The sequence below is a fragment of the Haliotis rubra genome, unplaced genomic scaffold (genome assembly GCF_003918875.1).
Source record: "Haliotis rubra isolate DU_JTF1 unplaced genomic scaffold, ASM391887v1 Scf374, whole genome shotgun sequence".
NCBI lineage: Eukaryota > Metazoa > Mollusca > Gastropoda > Lepetellida > Haliotidae > Haliotis > Haliotis rubra.
This window is the reverse complement of record NW_025767051.1, coordinates 975,695-1,000,192: the sequence shown is the minus strand read 5'-3', so window position 1 is coordinate 1,000,192 and position 24,498 is coordinate 975,695. Positions and strand designations below refer to the sequence as shown.

Here is a 24,498-nt window from a genome sequence, read left to right as displayed (position 1 = left end):
TATTCAAACTGGGTCAACAATATGTTACTCGGCCATTCCACTTCAGCTTCAATCTACCACATGCCGACTTTTCACAGGATCGACAATGGCAGGAACTGTGACGATTTTCCATGGCACCTTCGTCCACTCAACGAAGGAGGAAGATATGGTGATAAACAACGATATGGTCATTGGAGTGGAGCGGGGCAAGGTAGGTTTGTGAAGAACTGAAATGATGAAAATAGAAGCAACGAAACCCTTTCACTCAAGAAATTGAGTGAGTCGATTGTTCAGTTGTGACTATATTATGAGTATGTATTTGTTCCAGCAGTATTACAGCAGTATGATGTTGTTTGTAAACAATCGAATCTGGACCAGACAATCCAGTGATTTTCACCATGCGATTCGATGACAGAGCATGTATTTATGAATCACTATGAAATAGTGATGATAACAGCTGTCTGCGAAAAGAAATGACTGCGTTATGTCAGTTTTGAAAAAAACATTCTTGTTATATTATTTCTATATTTTTACTATAAAGGAAAACACCTGAGATTCTTAAAATGGTTTGAAACATCTTGGGCATGTTTTTAGGTTTGAAACAAACCAATGCCACATCATTGATGCACTCGATCTACCAAGATGGTAGTTTTTGTGTTGCTTTCATTACTAAAATGGACATGATTATAAAAGGTATGACTTACCAGTTATCAGGTAGAGTTAGGGCAACAGTCACCCAATTACTTTTTTTTATAAATCACTTTGCCACATGACGTAACAGCTAATCTACATATTAACATAAACAATTATGACGTCTCACGAGTGAACTGATGATATATGTGTCAATAATGAAGCAGGGAAGAGTGAGTGAGTGAGGTAGTTAATATTTACATCGGCAATGTTTCACCCATATCGTGACAAGAACAATTTAATTGATATCAATATTAAAATCAATAAATTTAGAACGTAAAAACCTGTCATCGAAGGACAGTGAAAGTACTAGACTATCACAGATATAAATTTAAAATTAGTACGCTATCGTAAAATTATATCACTATAGACAGTACAAAATAAAAACGGGCTATAGATCACCAACAACTGAAGGTAGATCACAATACTAGGGTCCATGGGGACTTACAGTACATTGCTACCTTTTGCATGGACTCTAGCTGGATTTACACCATCCCTTCAGCCGCTGGCGACTGAGCTTTAGCCATTACTTAAAAAACCCCAAATATTCTACGATTAAAAGTTTGGTGAAGCTAAATTGACCTTGAAGTTTTGGGACTTACGTACCTTGTCAGGACGAAGCAGTGAAGACCCAGATGACTACAATACACGACAGACTGCAGTTGGACGTTAATTGAGTGAAGGAGTTAATATTTAACGTCACATCGGCAATATCTCAACCATATCGTGACGAAAACAATTTATATAATAAAAAAGAAAACGTTTTGGAGAGTAAAACCTGTCGACGATGGACAGTAAAAATACTAAAGTATCACATCTATGAACATAAAACTAGCATGTAAAACTAAAAGATTTTTATTAAAGAAGACAATACAATATAAAACACGGGCTATTGATCGCCAACAACTGAAGATAGATCACCATACTAGGACCGTGGGGACTTACATTACTTTTGCTACCTGCATGGACCCTAGCTGGATTTACACCATCCCTTCAACCGCTGGCGATGGTAGGAAAATTTAGCCGAAATTAAAATCACAAAAATACTACGATTAAAGAGTATGGTTGAGCGAAATTGACTTTGAGAGTGTTTGGGACTTAGTACCCTCTGAGGAGGACAATAGATGGACGTTTAAGCGAAAACTAGGTGCAACGTTGCGGAAGGATTCTGATATTGTTCCTATTCTTGCAGGTGTTTGGTGCCGATCACAGGCTCAACTTTGGGCTTGTCAAACATTTCCGTCCATAAAACATAATTTTGTCTTCGATTTTCAAACTAAGCTGTTTTTCCCTAATGTGCTCGAAATTCACTGTTTGACGTATCATACAATTGTTGTGTCCTCTGGGCCAATAGCATCTGCCGTGCATTGTTTTTCTTTCATTAATTTAAGGAAATTATCATTCTCAGGATCATTCTCCTACATTAGCTGTGATAACGGTAACGCTATTTTCCAGGGTCTGATTATTTGCCGAAACCCTCGGTCTGTGAAAAGTTCTCCTTACGCTGGCAACCCATTACATATCGTTGCAATCTTCTGATATAAGACAAAATATTATGGATGTCAACTCCTTGTTTATTGTATACACAACGTTTCTTGGCTGTTTCTTGCCCCTTCGTCAGGTGAATACTAACTACCAGATCCTCTGTTCCTTGTGTATACATGCTCAAAATCACTCTGCTTCATGTACATTCTGTATATCTGTTAGTTAGTCTCCAGGTGGCGCTGCACGGTAGCGACACGTATTGAAAGAGTTCTCAAGTCAGCCCGTAAGATTATATCTGACCCAGAACATCCCATCCACTATGAATATATATTACTGCCTTCTGGGCGCCGTTATAATTTACCCCGTTTTAAATCCAATCGTGCCATGAAATCCTTTGTTCCCGCCAGTATTAATTTTTTAAATGAATCCTAGTGTTTGACTCACCTTGTTAGCGTGTTATATGTGTGTTATTTATTATATGAAAATAATTTCATCATTTTATCAATGTTTGAGCTCTGTACTTTACACAAGAATTCCCTCACGGGTAATAAAGTATTGTCATCCATAATATCTTGTCTTATGCTTGAATACCAACTTCTATATGCCTCAGAAGAATCTAATCCTCTGATAGTTGTGTCAGCTATCTATGTCGGAACGTCGCCCGTACAGAATAAATAAATTGTATATCGATAAAATCGTCCTCATTCTTCAAATTACAGCTTCAGTTTCATTAGTTCTAAGCATATTTTAAAAAATTAATTGGAGCTGTATATCAAAACCTTTTCCGCAACAGCTTGTGAACTGAATACAGATTATAGAAACCTGAGGATATCATATTGCTTTTCCAACACGAATGCCAGGATTAATATATTTCTCTAGTGTGACTTTCCATTATTTGCGATCGTTTCATGACATTTTTCTGCTACATTGTCTATTACGAACAATGGAATCTGTTTCGCGAATAATTGACTCATTAGGTTTCAGATTTCATATAATTCAGCGGTTTCTATAGTTAGATATACACATGTATATCGTAGGGATGTTATGGAATGCACGACGAACGTGCTTCGTTTTCGTTTGTTCGTTGTTTAACGCCGCATTGAGCAATATTCCAGCTATATGACAGTGGTCTGTAAATAAGACGAACCAGTGATTGGCATCAAGAGCATAGATCTATGCAACTAGGATACAATGACATGAGTCAACCAAGCAGCGAACCGGACCACCCGATCCCGTTTGTCTCCTTTAATGACAAGCACTGGTAGCTGAAGACCAATTCTCACCCGTATCTTCACGGGTCTCATTGGGATTTACGTGTGCAACAATGGTCTACAATAATACATTCATTCTTACTGATTTAGGGGCGATGGGGTAGTCTTGTGGTTAAAGTGTTCGCTCGTCGCGCCGAAAATTCCTGGTTCGATTCCCCACATGGGTGTAAGGCCTATTTCTGGTGTTCCCCGTCGTGATATTGCTGGAATATTGCCAAAAGCGACGTAAAACTAAACTCACTCATACAAATTTAGAATCGTTGGGGAAAATCAAATTTGTAAATAGTTTGACTTTACTTTTGACGCAGAAAATAATAGAATGGCAGTGCTGACATCAAGAGGTTGTCCGTTTTAGACTGCTGTTTTTGGAAGTGATCTACATGTATAGTGTCGTCGTTCTACTTTGTGTTTGCCGGTCTGATGGAGTAGTTTTGACATATATGATCATGAGTCTGTTGATGTATCATCTTTTGCTTTAATTCAGATAATATTCATCGAAAATGACACACGTCTTCACGATCTGATGAGCGAATACAGTGTACCTCGTGAAAACATCAGACATCTGGAAAAATGGTCAGTGAACTCACTAACGGTTGTCGTAAAGAGAGACAAATGATCATCAAGTATTGTTATGCCACTTAAGATTGTGGTATGTGATTTTGTATTTATACCCTCAATGATACTACACAATGCCAGTATCGGACAAACATAAATAAGAATTTGACCTATTTGAGTATATTTCTAAATACCTTTTAGGTCCTGGTTAGAACCTTCAGTAAGCCATGTTTGTCGCAAAAGGCGACAAACAGGATCGGGTGGTCAGGCTCACTGACTTGGTTGACACATGTCATCGGTTCCCAATTGCGTAGATCGATGCTCATGATGTTGATCACTGGATTTTCTGATACGGACTTAAAATATTTACAGACAGCGGCCATATATCTGGAATATCGCTGAGTGTGGCGTTAAACAACCAAACCAAATAATTTGTCCCAGGAATTATGCATTTGAATGTGTACAGTTAAAGCTTCAGTGTTGAATATAATGACTGTATGAAGATTTACCATTGTGGTACAGAAACAAAGTTTCCTGGCATGTCTGTCCAGTGTTGCGTTTTATGAAATGTATGGCCCGATTAGTACGCCGTGCACATATCAGGTTGAAAACTAATGATCACATTTCAGTATTTCTCTCCGTATGTGAACAGCATAATTATTTTGCAATGATATGGATGTGTTCGTATTCTCCATAAAGGCAACATTACAACGATCTGGTAGCGGAAACAATCCAGTATCTCACAAGTAGAAGGACAGTACCCTCGGTTTAGTTTGGTTGTTGTTTAACGCTCACTCAGCAGTATTCCAGCTATATGGCGGCGGTCTGTAAATAATCGAGTCTGAACCGGACAATCCAATGGTCAACAGCATTAGCATCGATCTACGCAAAATTGGGATACGATGACATATGTCAACCAAGTCAGTGAGCCTGACCACAAAATCCCGTTAGTCGCCTTTTAAGACAAGTATGGTTTACTGAAGACCAGTTCTAACCCGGAAGGACAATACGCAATCAACCAACTCAACCTGCGTGACGACTTCATCAATTTCAGCCGACACTTCTAGAAAGATTACTAGTGGCCAAATTCTGATCTATAATCTTATCGGGATCTGATTTCTACATCACAGGCAGTTTCTGATCCCTGGGTTGGTGGACACCCACATCCATGCTCCACAGTACGCGTTTGCCGGCTCCAACATGGATCTACAGCTGTACGACTGGCTAAACACCTACACGTACCCAACTGAAGCTAAGTTCAAGGACCTGACCTACGCCATGGATGTCTACAGCAAGGTTGTGGTAGGTCTCAGCAATTGTACTCATTTTGAATGTTAAAATTTCATAATTAACGGTAAAGACGCATCGTTAACGTAGAGGTTGCAGATCGTACCGTCAGTTCTGTACATTTAGGGTCACTGCAGGTCGTAACGACGATGCCTTTTAGATATTTAAAGGAACATCTAAGTATCATCATGATTTCAATTTGCTTATTCTGCATGTTGTTTTAATACCATTGCCAATGTATACATGAACATTCGTGAGATCAGTCAGTCTGTTCTGCAGACCGTTATAACTGTAGATTCTTGAGGCACAGGTGGTGGTACTCTCAGGAGTAATAAATTGATTTCAATATTGGCGTCTATTGCGCATCTTATTACGTATATACTGCAAATCGTACCGTCGGTTTTGTATGTCCTTGAAAGGGGTACTAACGTCTGCAGTTCTTAATGCCAATACATATGTTGACGTATGTTTATTCGTTTGTTGAAAAACAGGTCAGCGGTAGTGTTGTTACAGACTCACAACGCAAATTCTGAGCGTTGTATATAACACCTTTGCCACTGTCTATATGCCAGCGAGTTAGATTGTAACGTCATGATCAGTTTTATAAGTCGCCCTTCTCCAGTTCACCCAATAGGTTCGGACCGAGACTCAAAGTAATACAAATTGTCAGGACTGACTGACTGACTGACTGAGTTTGGTTTTACGCCGCTTTTAGCAATATTCCAGCAACATCACGGCGGGGGACACCAGAAATGGGCTTCACACATTGTACCCATGGGGGGATTCGAACCCGGGTCTTCGGCGTGACGAGCCAACGCTTTAACCATTAGGCTACCCCACCGCCCCCAAATTGTCAGGAGCAAGTATCGGACTGTAAAGTAGGCAATGCATGAGCACGTGTAACGTCAGAGGTTCATGAAATGTCCAATCAATCTGTCACTGCATTCTCTGAATTACCATTTTATGTTTCTAGTACATTTTTTTTTCTTTCGTTCATTTTCTTGTCACGGAAGATGAATACCAATGATTCATTGACGTTTGATATGTACCGTGCTCTGTATTGTTTGTTCGTTACTTAACGACGGGTTCATGTTGTTGAATACGGTAAACAAAGGATTTGCCTGCAAGAAGGTCACGTTTATGTCTATTTGATCATTCTTTTGTTGCTTAACGTCAGCCTCGTGTCGTTGATCACGTGAACCAAGGGGTGGGTCAGAACGTCTCATGTTACTTATATTAAAATAACGAGTCACCATATCTATCTGTAAATTTCATAATTGTCCGTGTCCATCCTCGAAGTAATATTCTTGAAACGTTTCATTAAAAATTAAAAGACATATTTAATTCGTGTCACATAACAAATACATGACAAAGCATCATTTGCAATTTAAAAAAGTGACGTTTCCAAATCTATTTTCACAGGATAGAACTCTGAAGAACGGAACAACGACTGCATGTTACTTTGCTACATTACACAGAGATGCGACAAACCTGCTTTTTCAAGTTATTGGTAAACTATGTTCCTTTGACCTTACACAAATACCAATATTGTTTATACCACAACAACTCGAGTACAGAATAAAATCTTTCTTCATAATATACCGGAGCAGTATTAAGCATTCAAGAGATTACCTAATGATAACAGTATCCTTATTGTTTCATGAACTTTCCACTGCCTCAATCACAGAAAAAATTCAATAAAGCATATGTACATACGGATATTTGCAATTACGACAGACAAGTACTAATTATATTATTAATCCCATACTCCTGTTAAGAAAGGAATACATGATGAAGAAGGCGATCTGAATGGCAAGTCATGATTCAGTTAGGGTATCAATGTACGTATATATACTAGGCACATAAAGAAACTTTGGATACAAAAATTTAAAATCTAAATTTATAAAACCTGTGTAGACACATAAGGATTTAAACTCAGAGATTAGTGACATGTATCCAACATGCATGCACGTGCCACGTTCCGTGACGTCAGTGGGTTCGTCCTTGAGACGTGCAATACGTTGTTGCACGTGCATTCCGGGAAAGAGAAACAGAGCAAATGAATGCCACACAATACTGTCACTTTGGAAAGCTCAACCCCTGCCCTTGCGATCGTTCAAAAAATTAAACAGCTATTGAAACGCATAGCATGCCAAGGCTCACGTCTGCACAACGTCATGAGGCCATTCGGATGGTCCGTGGGGGAATGTCTCAACGACAAGTGGCTGCACATTTCCACTGCCACCGGAACACCCTTTCTGCACTGGTGAGACGCTACCAGAACACAAATGACGTCATCGATCGGCCACGTTCTGGACGTCCACGTGTAACAACGCCAAGACAGGATAGATGGATAAGGGTGACCCATCTTCACCACAGGTTTCAGACTGCAGTGAAGACTGCCCGAACCATCCCAGGACTTCGCCGTATCAACCCCAACACAGTTCGACAACGTTTACGTCATCACGGGATCAGACCACGACGTCCCGCCATACGGCCTATCTTGACACAACGTCATCGACAAGCTCGCCGAATGTGGTGCCGAAATCATGTCCGCAGACCCCTGTTTTGGTGGAGAAGTGTTGTTTTACAGATGAGTCCAGGTTTAACATTTCCCATAGTGATGGACGTCAACGTGCCTATAGCCGCGTGGGTGAACGTTATGCACAGGCCTGTGTCTTGGAGAGGAATCGCTTTGGTGGTGGCTCCGTGATGATTTTGGGTGGAATAACAGCACGCCAAAGAACTCCTTTGGGGATTGTTCAGGGCAACTGAACTGGTTTGGGGTACAGGGATCAGATTCTTCGACCTGTGGCAATTCCTTTTCTGCAACATCATGGCCCTGGGTTAACATTCCAACAGGACAATGCCCGCCCTCATACGGCAAGGGTTGCTATGGATTTCTTGCAACACCACAACGTTGACTTACTGCCTTGGCCTGCAAATTCACCGGATCTCTCCCTGATAGAGCATGTTTGGGACGAAATGGGTCGACGTCTACGCCGTCTTCCTCATCCGCCAGATAACGTCCTTGACCTTGCAACAGAACTTGAGAGAATCTGGCGTGACATCCCACAAGCCTTCCTTGCACGTTGCGTCGTCGATGCACTGCTGTTCTCAATGCCGATGGTGGACATACCCGTTATTGAGCTTGTGACATGGTCGTTTGACCCCTGTCCCGCTTGTGGACTCGTGAAGTCATTGTGATTGACTTTTCAATTGAAATTCTCCCGACTTGTTATGGTCTCATGATCCCTCCATTAAAGTTTATATGTACCTTTGACATTGTTATCGTACTTATCAACTGGGATAAGATTTTGAAATGCACATTTCTTTATGTGGCTAGTATAGATCTTAATAAGGAGAACACGATGAATGACCTGCATTTCCCCTTATTTGGGCAGGTACTAAACCATTTCCGTTTTTGCGAAGGTGACTTGTGGATGACATTTCAAATTGATCCCCAGTGACCAAATTGATGTTCGATGTAATTCTATAATTCCTGTGAGCAGGAGAAAATGCACTTTGTAGAATATTTGTAGGAGCTTGTGATGCGAGAATCTGGTGGGCTCATAATTGAAACTCATAACGATTGAATAGTCACCCACAAGCACATGCTCCTGATATAATCGGTTCGTAAGGTTAAATCCATAAATCAGTGAGCGAGTGAGTGAGTGGAAATTTAACGTCAAGCCGGCAATATGTTAGCCATATAGTGGCCAGAACAAAGTAAGTATATATGATAAATATCTGTCACGAAGGACAATAAAACTTTAGCAACGTATCACAAAATGCAAGTCTAAAAACTAATAATTTCCAATTCTAAAAATGCAACTCGATATGACATATATTTACATTAAAACACGTGCTATGGACCACCAACAACCAAAGCTAGACCACGTTACTGGGGTTCATGGGGACTTACCCATATATCAGGATATATTTCTTAGAGAATGGAAAGGATTTTGCTCTTGTATACAGAGAAAGCCGGACAGAGAGCCTATGTTGGGAAGGTGAACCTCGACTGCTGCTCGCCCTCCTATTACAGGGAAACGACGGAAGAGTCACTGGAAGAAACAAAGAAGTAAATCCGTTCAATAACATACCTCTTCTCCTCGTATAATAAATATTTTCAGTCATCCAATCGTATTATATTCCAAGATCGTTTTCCTTTTACATTCAGAATATTTTGAGATTGGTTATTCTCTGCCCTATATGTTTCACATTTACTATCCACCAATATCATTTTTTTTCAGATTTGTCGAATCAGCTATTTCAAAAAAGGTACAAATAAAGAACAATTTACTCATTACATCGGACCTTCATTAAGAGATCATTCTTTAGAGTTATGTTTCTTTAATTCTGTTGGCGTAAATTGAAATTAGAACGAATTTAGCATACGGAAACAGGAGGTGAATTGGAATTGGGTTTAACGTCGTGCTGGAGAATATTTCGCTCATATGACGACGTGCATGCGTGTGTATGTGTAGGTGCGGCTGCTTGTACTAGCCCAGACTGAAGCTATTTTTATAGTGCTAGCCCAATGAGATACCATGCCGCAGTGAAGCATGAATACCCCACTCAGACACATTATACTGACTCCGAGCCGACCAGTCCTTGTTGTACCCATTAATGCCGAGCGCCAGGCAGGGACCAACAAGTACCATATTTTAACGTCTTTTGGTATGACGCGGTCGGGGATCGAACCCGCGACTTTCCGCTCTCCGGGCGGACGCTCTAACGACTACACCACGGAGGCGGTCTCTGAAACAGGATACACAATGATTTGGTATAATGGGATTCTTTGTCGTTTTTCCCTAGAACTCACTGGTAACGCCAATAATAACACCAAGGTTCATTAAGACATGTTCGGAAGAACTTCTTACGTCCCTTGGTCGACTGAACCAAGAGTATCAGCTTCCCGTTCAGGTGAGTCAGCTGATCCAAAGTTATCATCATCATCATCATCATCATCATCATCATCATCATTTTTACTTTTAGTCTTGATATATATTGGAATTGAATTTATTTTCAACATTGTTTCTGTTAATAAGGTTTACATGTTAAGGCAAGTGAACACACTCGCAGGTTATGTGCAGAATGAGCAGACCAGAAAGGTCAATAACAAATACTTCATCAACAAGAAAGTCGGGGAAAAATAGCTGTTAATAGTTGTGTGGAGTCTTATGAAAAGACACCCTTTCCATCAATTGTCAAATCTGTTTTCAGACCCATGTCCTAGAAACCAGAGGTGACGTAGGCCCCGAGCCTTCCAACCATCTCCACGTATGGGACAAAGCTGGCCTACTGAAACACAATGTAAGAGAAGGATGCCATTAACTAAACCTTCATGTCAGTAACGAGAACTTGTACGAGACATTTACTGTCAATACATCTGGTCGGTGTAGAATGGAAACACGGTAATCTGAGTCTATTTTTCGTGAGGAAAATATATTAGGTCGTGTATGAACTGAAGCCTTGAAGCAATGTTTGGAGCTGAGAGCACAAGGATATGTCATATATACTATTACAAAAGTTGGGGATATTCCATGTTGGGATTATATTATCTGGAAACCAAGTTGTATAATTTCATAGCGATTTAGAAAATGAGAAAACGTGCTATGACTTTCGCGCAAACACGCCGATTTCGTTGAACTGTTTTTCATAATGTGCACGTAAGCATGGTCGAGGTAAACATTTACAGTGTCACGGTACATCTCAGTGATAAAAACAAAATCAAATTGAAAGCGACTCTGATATTGTTTTAAACTCAACTGAACGTTTTGCGAAATGCGGAATGTGTCACCCCGGAACAAGTACGTGCAATGGGTATGTCGAAAGTTGGAAGAAGACAGAGCATTATAGCAGACTTATTCAGGTGTCGCTGTCAGTAATTAGCAGATTGCATTCACGATATCTACAGACAAATACTGCGTCGATCTGGTCGACAACTGTCCGGTTCATTAGCACAACTTTGTCACCAAACCGTGTTAGGAAACCTGTGTTACGAAACTCAAATTGGAGGTGTTCGCTACACAGGTAGCCACGTCCACTTGTAACCACGGCCGTCATAATACTGCAAAACGTCGTTGGTATCAATCGCAGATGAATCAATGTTTACTCCGGAATGTCTTGACAGGCACAACGGAGCGTGGCGAATGGGAGTTTTCATGCCGGTGAGAAATGGGAAGAACAATCTTTAGAGGGGTGGCTCAGTAATTGGGTTGGGTGGGATCTCCTTGACTGGCAGAACACCTTTACATGTTACGGATATGTCACTGGCCTGTACTACCTTGACAACACCCTGGAGGCAAAGGTGCTGCCATGGACGTCGTTTTGTGTTCCACGATGGTAGCGCAAGAACTCTCAGGTCTCGTATTGTCACTGAATACTTCCAAAGGAAGACATTTCATGACCAGCGCTCAGTCCAGACCTGTCACCCATCGAATATGCCTGGGGCCAACAACCACCGACTACTCGAAAGAACATGGCGCTGCTCTGCAGGGGGAAGGAGATGGAATGAACTAAGTTGACACTGGTCGTTTGATTCGGAGTATGCCGCGATTGTCGTGAGAAGAGAGGTGGATTCTCGCGATATTTATAAGCTTGGCTTTTTATGGTAAATTTCTGCATGGACAGTGCACTTTGGGTTATCATCTAATACAATTTGTGCGTATTTAACGTTCACCGACTAATGCAAAACATCCGTCAGATGCCCCTGTCATATTGAATATCCCTTACTTTTCTAAAAGAAATAGTATTGATGTGTGTAATGTGAACGCATTACTTGTATATATATGCTGTTACATATGAACTACTACGTAACTGTAGATTAAACTTGATTTTTAACTCCCTTAGCATTTCATTATTTTTTAAAATACCAGTAGGTTCTGTTCCGAAGAACTCCCATCGTAACATATTGTATGTTTATCAGACAGTTTTAGCCCACTGTGTCTACATGTCAGACGAGGAGTTCGACCTACTCAGACAGCGCGGTTCCGGCATAGCCCACTGTCCCAACTCCAACATCACGTACGTAATACCACGTAATACCAAGGGTGTTAGTACTGTTCTTGGCTATACCTGTTGTGTACTTCAAGGGCTGTTATATGTGCATTACTATACAAGGGTAAACGTTGTCCAGCATGTTTAATGCACTGTACATGACCATATAGCAACTAACACCACGTATGTAGTACAATAGTAGTGTCAGTATCACCTAGCATCACGGATCAAGTTATTTAAGAAATAAATGTCGCCTTACAATGTTTATGTTGTAGAATGGTAAATGTCGCAAGTGTATGAAATCCTTTATAGTTTTAAGTGTCGCCGTTCAGCTTACATGTGGTAAAATAGTTCAGGCTTTGGAAACAGTGGTGTTATAGAGTGAGTGAGTGAGTTTAGTTTTACGCCGCTTTTAGCAATATTCCAGCAATGTCACGGCGGGGGACACCAGAAATAGGCGTCACACATAGTACCCATGTCGGAAATCGGTGGTGTTATAGAATACAATTCTACCTATTGTAACAGTGCTGTTATAACAGAAAAATGTACTTATTGTAAAAGTGATTAATAGGAGACAAATCTACTTATTGTAACGGTGATGTTATAGGAGACAGTTCTACCTGTTATAAAAGTGATGTTATAGGACACTAATCTACCTATTGTAACGGTGTTGTTACAGGAGACAGTTCTAACTATTATAAAAGTGATGTTATAGGACACTAATCTACCTATTGTAACGGTGTTGTTATAGGAGACAGTTCTACCTATTATAAAAGTGATGTTATAGGACACTAATCTACCTATTGTAACGGTGTTGTTATAGGAGACAGTTCTACCTATTATAAAAGTGATGTTATAGGAGACTAATCTACCTATTGTAACGGTGTTGTTATAGGAGACAGTTCTACCTATTATAAAAGTGATGTTATAGGACACTAATCTACCTATTGATGTTATAGGACACTAATCTACCTATTGTAACGGTGATGTTATAGGAGACAGTTCTACCTATTATAAAAGTAATGTTATAGGACACAAATCTACCTATTGTAACGGTGATGTTATAGGAGACAGTTCTACCTATTATAAAAGTAATGTTATAGGACACAAATCTACCCATTGTAACGGTGATGTTATAGGAGACAGTTCTAACTATTATAAAAGTGATGTTATAGGACACTAATCTACCTATTGTAACGGTGTTGTTACAGGAGACAGTTCTAACTATTATAAAAGTGATGTTATAGGACACTAATCTACCTATTGTAACGGTGTTGTTACAGGAGATAGTTCTAACTATTATAAAAGTGATGTTATAGGACACTAATCTACCTATTGTAACGGTGTTGTTATAGGAGACAGTTCTACCTATTATAAAAGTGATGTTATAGGACACTAATCTACCTATTGTAACGGTGATGTTATAGGAGACAGTTCTAACTATTATAAAAGTAATGTTATAGGACACAGATCTACCCATTGTAACGGTGATGTTATAGGAGACAGTTCTAACTATTATAAAAGTGATGTTATAGGACACTAATCTACCTATTGTAACGGTGTTGTTGTAGGAGACAGTTCTACCTATTATAAAAGTGATGTTATAAGACACTAATCTACCGATTGTAACGGTGATGTTATAGGAGACAGTTCTACCTATTATAAAAGTAATGTTATAGGACACAAATCTACCCATTGTAACGGTGATGTTATAGGAGACAGTTCTACCTATTATAAAAGTGATGTTATAGGACACAAATGTACCTATTGTAACAGAGATTTTATAGAGACAATTCTACTTATTGTAATAGTGATGTTATAGGAGATAATTCCACTTGTCTACACATGTGTCTACATTGCATTTCAGGTTAAGAAGCGGTTTTCTTGATGTACGGCACGTGCTTGAAAAGGACTGTAAGATTGGACTTGGAACAGGTAGATATACAAGAAGATATACAAATTATATGTTACAACAATTTAAGCTGTGTGATAACAGGACAGTGATAACGAAGTTTAGAGCGAATTATTGTTACAGAAGAAAACATAAACAACTGCTAAAACTGCATTTTCATCACATTTTCATAATTGTTTTTATCATAACATGTTTCGAACATCACACGAGAAACTCATTTACAGTAAATTATATCCCACTAAATAAACGCATTGCATGAGAAAACCTTCTAAAACGAAATTTGAAGCTAAAGATAAATCTATTAATTTCATTTTTTGATTTCTTGAAAGATGTTTCAGGGGGCTACAGCAGCTCAATGTTAGATGCGCTTCGCTCTGCCTCTCAAGTCTCGAAAACTATCGCTATACAGCGAGAAGAAAAGGGAGAGAACTATAAAATACTTACATACAAGGAACTGTTCCGCCTGGCAACGTTAGGTGGAAGTGAAGGTTTGAGTTTTGTATTGTATTGAGTTTGTATTATTTTTGTTTGCTTTCAGATGAATCCTTGCTGCGTTGTTCTGAACATGCCATTAACTGTTTGCATTTTGAGATAGTGAAACTTCTACACTTGCAATGTCCAGCAAAAACGTTCTGGAGTTTCTGTGAAATTCAACTCCATAATATAACAATGTAATCATATATTGTGTTATTTGACATACTGCATCACGTGTTAGTCTTGAATTGTCTCGGGGGCGGTGGGGTAGCCTAGTGGTTAAAGCGTTTGCTCGTCACGCCGAAGACCCGGGTTCGATTCCCAACATGGGTACAATATGTGAAGCCGATTTCTGGTGTTCCCCGCCGTGATGTAGCTGGAATATTGCTAAAAGTGGCGTAAAACCAAACGCATTCACTTGAATTGTTCACTATATGTTCCTCTCTGTATTGGACATCTGTTAAAGCGTCATGAAAGATGTTAAGCATCATTATGTCGGCTACTTCTTCTAGTAATGGGACTGGATGAGACAATAGGGAACTTTCAAGTTGGAAAGGACTTTGACGCCATTGTGGTCGACCCATTAGTGGAGAACTCTCCGTTTGATGTCTTCTCAACTGACACCTTCCTCGACATCATACAGAAGTTCCTCTTCTTAGGTAAGTTAAACTAATGTACGAAATTATTTGTGTGAAGTCTGAACAAAAATGTATTAGTTAGTTGATATCGCCACAAATTTAACTCTTGTATCACAGGGTACTGCCGGACAAAATATGGCTCTAATTGTCATACAATTATGTTCGCAGAAAATACGTCTTCATCACGTCTCAAAACTATAACTTGTGCACCTCTTACTTGACCAAGAGCATAGTTGTGGCTAACATGAGCAAAAACGTGTATCGAACTACAGATTTAATCTGTCAGTCTTGTTCATAACATAGGCTATAGTATTGTACGTACATTATGTTTCTGCTTTACTGCCACTTGCTAAAGTTCAAAATGAAAATCGAACCTCTTGTATTAGCATGATTGCACATTTAGTGTAGTTCCCATAATTACCGAAAATGCATCTGCTGAAGTGAACGAAGTCTTCATATTGTTTCTTTAAGCATCTAAAATCTTTTACAACATTGTCCAAAATGTATGCCCATTCTACGAGCCAAATGGGTATCTTTTCTACTTCGTCTTTTGTAACACATTTAAACACATATATGAGGCTTAACTGCTGGTTGGTAACAAAATTTGCAATACTTCCATTTCTTCCATCACAGTTTGGCAGCCGGAATATTTGCAATGTGATGTGCTAGATATAACAGTTTAGCTCACATTAGGGTGTTTCAAGCTATGTAACAAAGGAGTATGATTGTTAGTGTGACAAGGTCCGAAGTGTTACTACTTAATGTTTGAATACATGTACCAAATGATGGGCAAACAAATATCTGATAGGTCTTTTACAGATGGATGTGTTTTTCTTTAACAGGTGATGACCGCAATTTGATTGACGTCTTTGTGGCCGGAACTCGAGCATCTGGACGATAATACAAGAGAAAGATTAAAATAGATATTTTGTGTTTTACACCAACAGCCATATGTTCACGTTATTGTCAACATTGTACAAGAAGAATTGCATGCGACTGATCGTATGCCAATTTAGTCCTCATTTCCGTACTCAGAAGAGCACAGGCCTATATGAGAGAGAGTTTATTCCGATAAAGGGGCCACCGGCCCAATATACATGTAAATTAGTGCTACAATACGTTGACGAAGCGCCACGTCATTCACATATACAGGTGTTATGTTAAATGCAATATTATAATATACATTAATAGCATCAACATGATGGAAAATATTTGTTTCGTTTCTTCTGAGCTAAACAAATATATTTAGCAAGGTTGTTTATAATAACATTGTATTTCTATGTGAATAATAAGATACGCTTATTGCAAGATGGAAAGACATAATAAAATTCTTGCAAGGGATCTGATCGCAGGTCGTGGTAAAATTGACATTCAAGACAGAAGTGTAATTCAGATTCAATACGTCTAACACAGAATGGGCAGAGACGATCTTTGCGGTCAAGTTTGAGACGTCTCCCATACTCAATCATTAGGTCATGGTTGGAGCAGCGGAACTTACACAATGCAACACAGTTAACTTTTACTTTGACTACACTAAAATAATATTCTTCAGAAAGATGTACCTTAATGTGAAATGTGACTGTACATCTCAAGTTTGGAATATATACGAAGGTCTGAAACCCAATTTTGAACGTCAATGTCAATGTCTCTGTTTAAATTCAATTAGAAACTGGTGCATGTTGACAACACGCTGGTCCATCCACACCTGTCCAAAACCATAAGTGAACAATAAGGTTTTAACTTTTAGTGCCCAGCAGTCAAGTTTATTTTCAGCTGAACTAAACTGATACTTATATACATTGTACAAAATTACATTCGCCCTTTGACTTGTACATCTGATCCAATATTTAATTATTTTAATATATTTATTGACATTCAAAGAATATCTCCCAAGTTCGCAACGAGCTACAATGTTCGGTGTAGTAACAGAGAGCCTAAGTATTTGCTTACAAAATTTATCATGAACACAAAGAGTATTCGGCGAAGGGTGGAAGCCCCAAACTTCCGCTCCTTAGAGCAAAACATGTAGAATTCTTACATCAAAGGTATGCATCAACACCTTCAATGGTAGACTGTAGAAATTAATAATCAATGAACTAGTCAGTGACACAACCTTCCAAGCCTGTTCCGCTAGTATTTTCTGTGTGATATACCAACTACCTGAACTCGAAAAGTGAACGCCCAAATATTTATAAGATGAAACAATATCTACGTTATCTCCATTTAGAAAGAATTTATAAAGGTTTCCTTAATCTGCCCGCTTTCCTAAATACAATGATTTTACTTTTATCAATATTGATATTAATATTAAACATAATACAATCAAAGCCACAAAGCCCTATTTGCAGGAATTCAAAAATATCTTCCAAAAATGTACCGTTCCAAGCACATCGTGAGCATCCGTCAATGGATCTCCATCCTAAGGAGATGATACCAGGTGTTCGCTGAAAAAATTGTGATAAGTAGCACGAAATATGTTTGTTTCGTACATAATGCCTCCTGTATATCACTCCTCACTAAAAATACATAGACGATTGGTGCACGAGTAGTATCATCGTAATTTGTGGGAAATCTGTAAATTTAAAGACACCGAAGTAGATTTAATTCTATTTTATAGAGAGGTTCACTCCTTGCATAGAATAGAATTGTTTTCCTAGGTGCTCGTCTTCAAGTGTTGCTTAAGGTACACAGTTAGTCATAGGTACGAAAAGTCCATGTATTTGATCGTGCATGTATTACTATGTGCCTATATGTACATTGGTATTTATATTATATATAATTACATACTTGTGTAGGGAATCGGTTGAAATTTCATATTTGATGATTGATGTTTAGACCCGATCAATCATCGAAATTTTCTTGTTTAAGTTGTTAATGCTGATAAAAATATGAAAAACCCAAGTAGTTCTTGTTTCTTTGTTCTTATGTACCAAATGCTCAAACAGCATTTGCAAATGTCATATCCAACTGAAAATCATACAAATTGCAACTTTAAAAATCCTTATATCACGACCATAGAGTTCTGGGAGACTTTAAGAAACCACCAATCACTGAATACAGAAACTTGTGCTGGAAGACGCAAGCACCCACATTGGTAGGATAATCAGCATTCTGCAGCTCTGGTATAGCAAGTGAGTGAGTGAGTTAAGATTTAAAGTCACATCGGCAATATTTCAGCCATATCGTGACTAAAACTAGTTCTAAATTTATAATACATACATATAATATAGAAAACCCTGTCAACGAAGGACAGTAAAACCACTAGATTATCACAGATTGAGTTAAAACTAGCTAGCATACATCTTTAAATGTAGAAAATTATTTCTGGACAATACAATGTAAAATTGGGCTAAAGATTGCCAACAACTGAAGGTAGATCACCATACTAGGGACCATGGGGACCTAGTTGGATTTACACCATCCCTTCAGCCGCTGGCGATTGTAGGACAAGTTTAGCCGAAATTTAAAGGAGCAAATGTACTACGTTTAAAAATCGGGTAAGCAAAATTTTAACTTTGAAAGTTTTGGGACTTACGTACCCTCTCAGGAGGACAATAATTTTACCCTACTTCAACCCCCTTTGAGGGTAGAGCCACTTAGCAACAGTACAATATACTGTAACCGAAACGTGGAACCAGTAAACAAGTAGCACAACTTAAACTTCAGTAACTTCATTACTTCAGCACTGCATGCAATGCACCAAACACTACATTATACATGGATGAACTTCCCACATCTAAGGTAATACATATAAATAGTTAAAGGCAAGCCATGCAAGCTTATTTGTTTCTTGTTTCACAAGTAAAACTGACTAAACACTCAAATTCCTAAATCTAAGGAAATCAATGTCAATTGTTGACTGAAACCACGGATCCTAATATGGTCCTAACGCTGAAAATGTGTAAATAAGTCTGTCAGTAAGATATACTGAAAGTTTAAAACTTAAAAAAACCAAATATCTTCTGAAGTTAACTTCACAAAACAGATCCTTAATCTTGAGTATTTACTACCTCCACTTTAATAAAAATAGACTGATAAACGGGAGTATTAGGAGGATGACCAATAATTAATACAGAGATTTCTATATTCTACTGAAATACTATTCATCCACGATCAAGTGAAGTATTTTCTGTTTTTCTTCAGAAATATCATCATAGTATATACATTGACTTTTTCGGGAGCCAGTTGAAACCTCCCCTTGCTGTCAAGATTTCCAGCAAGGCTGAACACCTTTTCTGAGGATACACTGTAAGCTGGAATACAGGGACGGCTTCTGGCTACTTAAGCAATTTTAAGATACAAAAGCTCTTTTTCGCTCCATCATTGAACTGGTTGATCAGAACAAGCAGGTTCAGCCATATATAAGTTCAGTTTTGCCTTTGCCATTTCTGGAGATCTTTCTTGAGTCGCATCATCACAGATGATATGATCTGGCCAACAACTACAGCAAACGTTACTGTTTTGGAGTTTAAATAGATTTCTTTGGGGAGCTTTATAAATGTCTGGATTATCATGACTGTCTGTATCTGCAGTCTCATTTGTCTCTGCGGTTGTCTCATTCACAGTGTTTGGGGTTGTTGATGCACCAACACCAGATACCTCTGATATATAATGTTCGTCTTCTATTTTGTCGTCATTTTCTGCACGTCCCTGTTAAGTGGATAAATTTATTTCTTCCGAAAGAGGAGGTCTTCCTTTCTCTCTGTAATGCTTTCACAAATGCAATCTGCTTTGCCTCGGAGTGAACTTTTCACGTACAAGCAAGGAGAAACATTTCCTTATCCTCCGCATTCACTCTGGTAGTCAGTTGTTCACGCATTTCCTTTTTCACTTTTTCTCTGACAGGTTGTTCTTCTGGATAGCCTCTACGGTCTGTTCGAATTATACAAGGGTTGGAATAATTTTGTAATGGTAGATGTTGTTTTTGAGGATAGAATCTCAGTCGCAGTTTTCATTGGCTTCAATCCTTGAATCAAAATCAGATCTGTAAATTTTCATGCCATCTGTAAATTGGCACAGGTATATACAAGTCAGTTTGTTTATTTTTTTTACAGCAGAGGCTAATACAATATTAACAGCTCTAAAATATATGAAGAACGAAGCGTGGTTTGTTTCAAGTCCTAACATTGCTCTATCATGACGTTATTTCTGGAAATTCGAACGTACGATGACGTCATGAATTCGGCGATAATGTTTCTGAGAGTGAGTGCATTGAGGGACAAAGTGTATGCTCATTTTCCATTACTTTGAAGTTGGTAAGAATATTCCAAACTGAGCCGCCTGATAATGTTAATGTCAACATCGTAGTTGCTTGTATGTTGAACGATCAGCAATAAGGATGTGTTGTGAAATTATGAAGCACACGATTTAAGATTTATCATTCACCGTGAAACACAATGAGGAAAGGTAGTCCAAACTGAGCGAGAAGGCTGGCGGAGTTTGTTGCCCTTACTCCGACCGAATTGTCTCCTTCGGTAGCTACGCAGCATACACAGGGTAACAAGCTGCCCCCCGCTGTCCAAGTGGCAATAACAAGAAAGGAAGATATGTTTATGACTGTAGTGACATCGATATGTCTCTCTATATGCGAGTCTAGTCAGTTGGGAAAAGATACCACAAACTGAACAGGACGCGTTTCATTATTGTCTTTGTATTTGAAGCGATGCATTTCATTTTGGCCTGCTAGATGCCCAGTTAGGTTTACGCTAATAGTGATTGTTATTCTATTGATAATATACGTGTCCACTCTCTGAATTACTTAGTATTATATCATGTCTAGTCATTTCATTTCCCTGGATAAAAATGTATACATTTGAAGATTTACTATGTAGATTAGATTCCCCATATCACTTGGAAGGGACCGTAAAGGGTGGCCCATTTGGCTAAGTCGCTGGAGTTATCTGTGCAGAGTTGTCTTTTGGGCAGTCTTTCCTCAAACATCATGCTGATACGCTGAACAGAGTGCACGGGCGCGGTAATAAGCACCACAATCGTGCTCATCAAACTGGTGAATATCTAAGACCTGCATCACACGGACTCTCCTCAAACACCACGCTGACACGCCGTGATACAACTGCAATACTGTTCATAGCGACCTGTAGCCCAGCTTACTGCAGCACTTATAAAGTCGTTTGTAGTTTTCACCACAGTACAAGTAAATACAATTTTAATAGCGTTACCTTTTTTGTGGCTTAAGAGTGTTTGTTTGTTTGGTGTTTAACGCCGCAATATTCCAACTATACTGAACCGCAAAAGAAACGCAAGTCAAAATCCAGATTTAGAAAAACTTTACTTTTGACAGATAATGCATGAACACAGGTACATAATAACAATCAACACTTATTGCATGATGATCGGGCCATGTCAGTCAATGCATGGAAACATTGTTGGTTTACTTTGCATTGAAGACAAAATCGAAATTGATCCAACAAGTCAGTAGCGCGTATGTCCATCTCGTGCATTCACTACAGCTGTGCACCGCCTGAACATGGAGTAAATCAGACGGTTGACAAAGGCCCTAGGGATTGCCGCAAATGTCCGGATGATGCCTGCCTGGAGTTCTGCTGCAGTTGTCGGACGTGGTCGGACTTCATTCAGTCGTCTCTGCAGCTCGTCCCAAAAATGTTCGATCGGGTTTAAATCGGGACTGACAGCAGGCCATGGCAGCAGTCGGATGTTATGCTGCTGGAAAAATGCCTGAGTGACTCTAACAGTGTGGGGCCTGGCATAATCTTGCTGGTAAATGTGTTGCTTGTGTCGGACGCAAAATGGCACAACCTGGGGTCGGAGGATCTGGTCGATATAACATTGGGCAGTGACTCCATTTCCCCGACCTGGCTCAATATTCTGGAAGAATACAGGCCCTAATCTCTGATTCAGGCCAATCGCTGCCCATACCATAACGCTCGGACCTCCCCATGCATCTCTTCCATTACACATTCGACAGCAAAGCGTTCACCTCGTCTTCGCCATATTTAAACGCCATGATAAATGCAAAACCGACTTTCATCAGAGAACAATACCAGTCTCCACTGTTGTTGAAGCCAGTTTCGATGCAACGTAGCCCACTGCAGACGATTCTGACGATGTCTCATGTGTGAGGATAGGACGTCGAGCTGGACGACGACAACGGAGGTGGACTGCTCTGAGTCTGCGCCGAACTGTATCTCCGCTTGTTGCTCGGTTGTGACGTGCAATAGTCTGTCGGTCAGTCTCGTTGGCAGATAAGAATCGATCCCCGATGTGCGAACGTTGAATGTGTCGATCTTGCCGTGGTGTTGTGATTCTGGGACGTCCAGGATGTTGGCGGTCAGCCGTGGTCTCTGTAGCTGCAAAACGTTCCTGAAGACGGTAAATGGTCGTTATGTGCACATGGAATGCATTGGCAACATCTGCAACACTCTGTCCAGCTTCAAGACGGCCGATGGCTTGTTCCCTCTGTTGCGTCGTTAACCTTGGCATTCTTGGTGGGCGTTTGTCGGGAGAGATTACAAACTGATTTGAGGGCATTTTTATACCCCTATGTGTCCGTGACATAATGCGCATCATGATTTTCATGAAAAACTTCTGCAACAACATCCCACGGCCAATTCGATTGCTGCGTTTTGGAGATGTGCAATATCCAAGAGAAATCACAAACAGAACCTGAACACTAACAAACTGTTTTTTTACAACAAAGGTAACCAATATGTAGTTACACTATAACATTTAACAATGTTCTGTCGAATATTTATTCATTTTGAAAAACTTGCGTTTTTATGCGGTTCAGTATATATGACAAAAGTCTGTAAATAATGGAGTCTGGACCAGACAACCCAGTGATCAACAACATGACGATCGATCTACGATGACATGTGCCAACGAAGTCAGCGACCCTGACCACCTGATCCGGTTCGTCGCCACCTACGACAAGCATGGGTTAGGCCAATTCTAACCCGGATCTTCACGGGTTCTCAAGCGTTTATACATTTATTGTTTTACACACAGTGCTGTATTCAACGTTTACATTGGCGGTGGGGTAGCCTAGTGTGGTTAAAGCGTTCGCCCATCACGCCGTAGACCCGGGTTCGATTCCCCACATGGGTACAATAATGAGAACCAAATTTCATGTGTCTCCCACTGTGATGTTGCTGGAACATTGTTAAAAGAGGCGTAAAGCATCACTTACTCACTCTATCATTTACGTGTCAGCCACGTTGGTCTCTGTGTTGTGGCTGACTTATTTGTTACAAGCGAACTGGAGACAGACTTATTCCTTCGAGACGGTGGAACAACAGAAAAGCATGATAGTTCAAATGATAATGAAGATTAAATTGATCGTCTGCAGTAGAATTGTGTTGATATGGGAAATACACGTTGAACCTGTGCATTGTGTTTCAGTAAGCTAGGACCCTGTTGTTCTAATTTGGGGTTTGTCATGAAACACATATAGGCGCACACACACGCACACGCGCACCTTTACAGAAATATTTGCATTCATATCAAACAATCACTACAAATCAGGACGATGTTCATTTGTTAAGAGCCGTTTTCGTTTTGCAAGTTGTGACATGGTACCGTTTCAGCATGAAGCCTTCTCTCCGTCTTACAAGCTGTCGCAGTGCACGTGGAGCATGGAACATGACAAGATGGCCTCAGACCACAGTTACCCCCCCCTTAACTTTTACCATGACCCGGAAGTAAAATATGAGAATATAGTGCCTTGTTTAAATGGGCTGTTCTGTTTGTGTTAATTTTTTCAGGGTGACTTGTGATAGCTTAAATGAAAGGTAAGACATTGTACTTTATTGCAAAATTCTTTTGGTCCACAATCTACTCATGGTATTGACACCAGCCTTCCTTGATTTGACCCCAAGTTCAAGGCTGTCTAGTGTGTTTCGGCTCGTAACTTCCGGTGACCATTGTTTACAGTGGATACAGCAAAATTGACATGGTCGATCCAGGCCCATATTTTGCCGATTAAGGGACAAGTGGCAGGTTGGTCAGCATGCAACAGGGGAACAGCCTACGACCAATATTAATTATGGTGCACTGGCATGTCACTGTAGATAGCAAAGAAGGAAAATAATTGTGGTCTGAGGCCAGATGCGACATGTTGGGGCGTCGCTTGTATCACTTCAGAAGGAGAGTTATAGCCCTTTTTAAGAACGTCATCCATCATCATCCAGTCAGCTTCCCCACCACAAAACAATTTCTTCAGGAC

The 24,498-nt window shown here is 39.7% G+C and overlaps 1 protein-coding gene across 1 annotated transcript; it reads left to right on the top strand.

Annotated features, from left to right (window-relative positions):
* Nucleotides 1-165: 165 nt before the first annotated feature.
* LOC124286060 (guanine deaminase-like) lies at nucleotides 166-16,396 on the top strand. Its single transcript, XM_046722378.1, has 13 exons — nucleotides 166-190; nucleotides 3,910-3,998; nucleotides 5,111-5,282; nucleotides 6,690-6,777; nucleotides 9,249-9,351; nucleotides 9,524-9,551; nucleotides 10,089-10,196; nucleotides 10,497-10,586; nucleotides 12,202-12,299; nucleotides 14,140-14,207; nucleotides 14,514-14,672; nucleotides 15,171-15,317; nucleotides 16,139-16,396. The coding sequence occupies exons 2-13, from the start codon at nucleotides 3,949-3,951 to the stop codon at nucleotides 16,195-16,197; spliced, it is 1,170 nt and encodes a 389-aa protein (XP_046578334.1). The 5' UTR covers nucleotides 166-190; nucleotides 3,910-3,948; the 3' UTR covers nucleotides 16,198-16,396.
* Nucleotides 16,397-24,498: the final 8,102 nt, after the last annotated feature.

Coding starts and splice junctions, on each gene's coding strand:
- LOC124286060 (XM_046722378.1), top strand. CDS start 3,949: ATGAGCGAATACAGTGTACCTCGTGAAAACATCAGACATCTGGAAAAA. Junction 6,778..9,248: donor CCTGCTTTTTCAAGTTATTG/GTAAACTATGTT, acceptor TCTTGTATACAG/AGAAAGCCGGACAGAGAGCC. Junction 14,208..14,513: donor TAAGATTGGACTTGGAACAG/GTAGATATACAA, acceptor ATTTCTTGAAAG/ATGTTTCAGGGGGCTACAGC.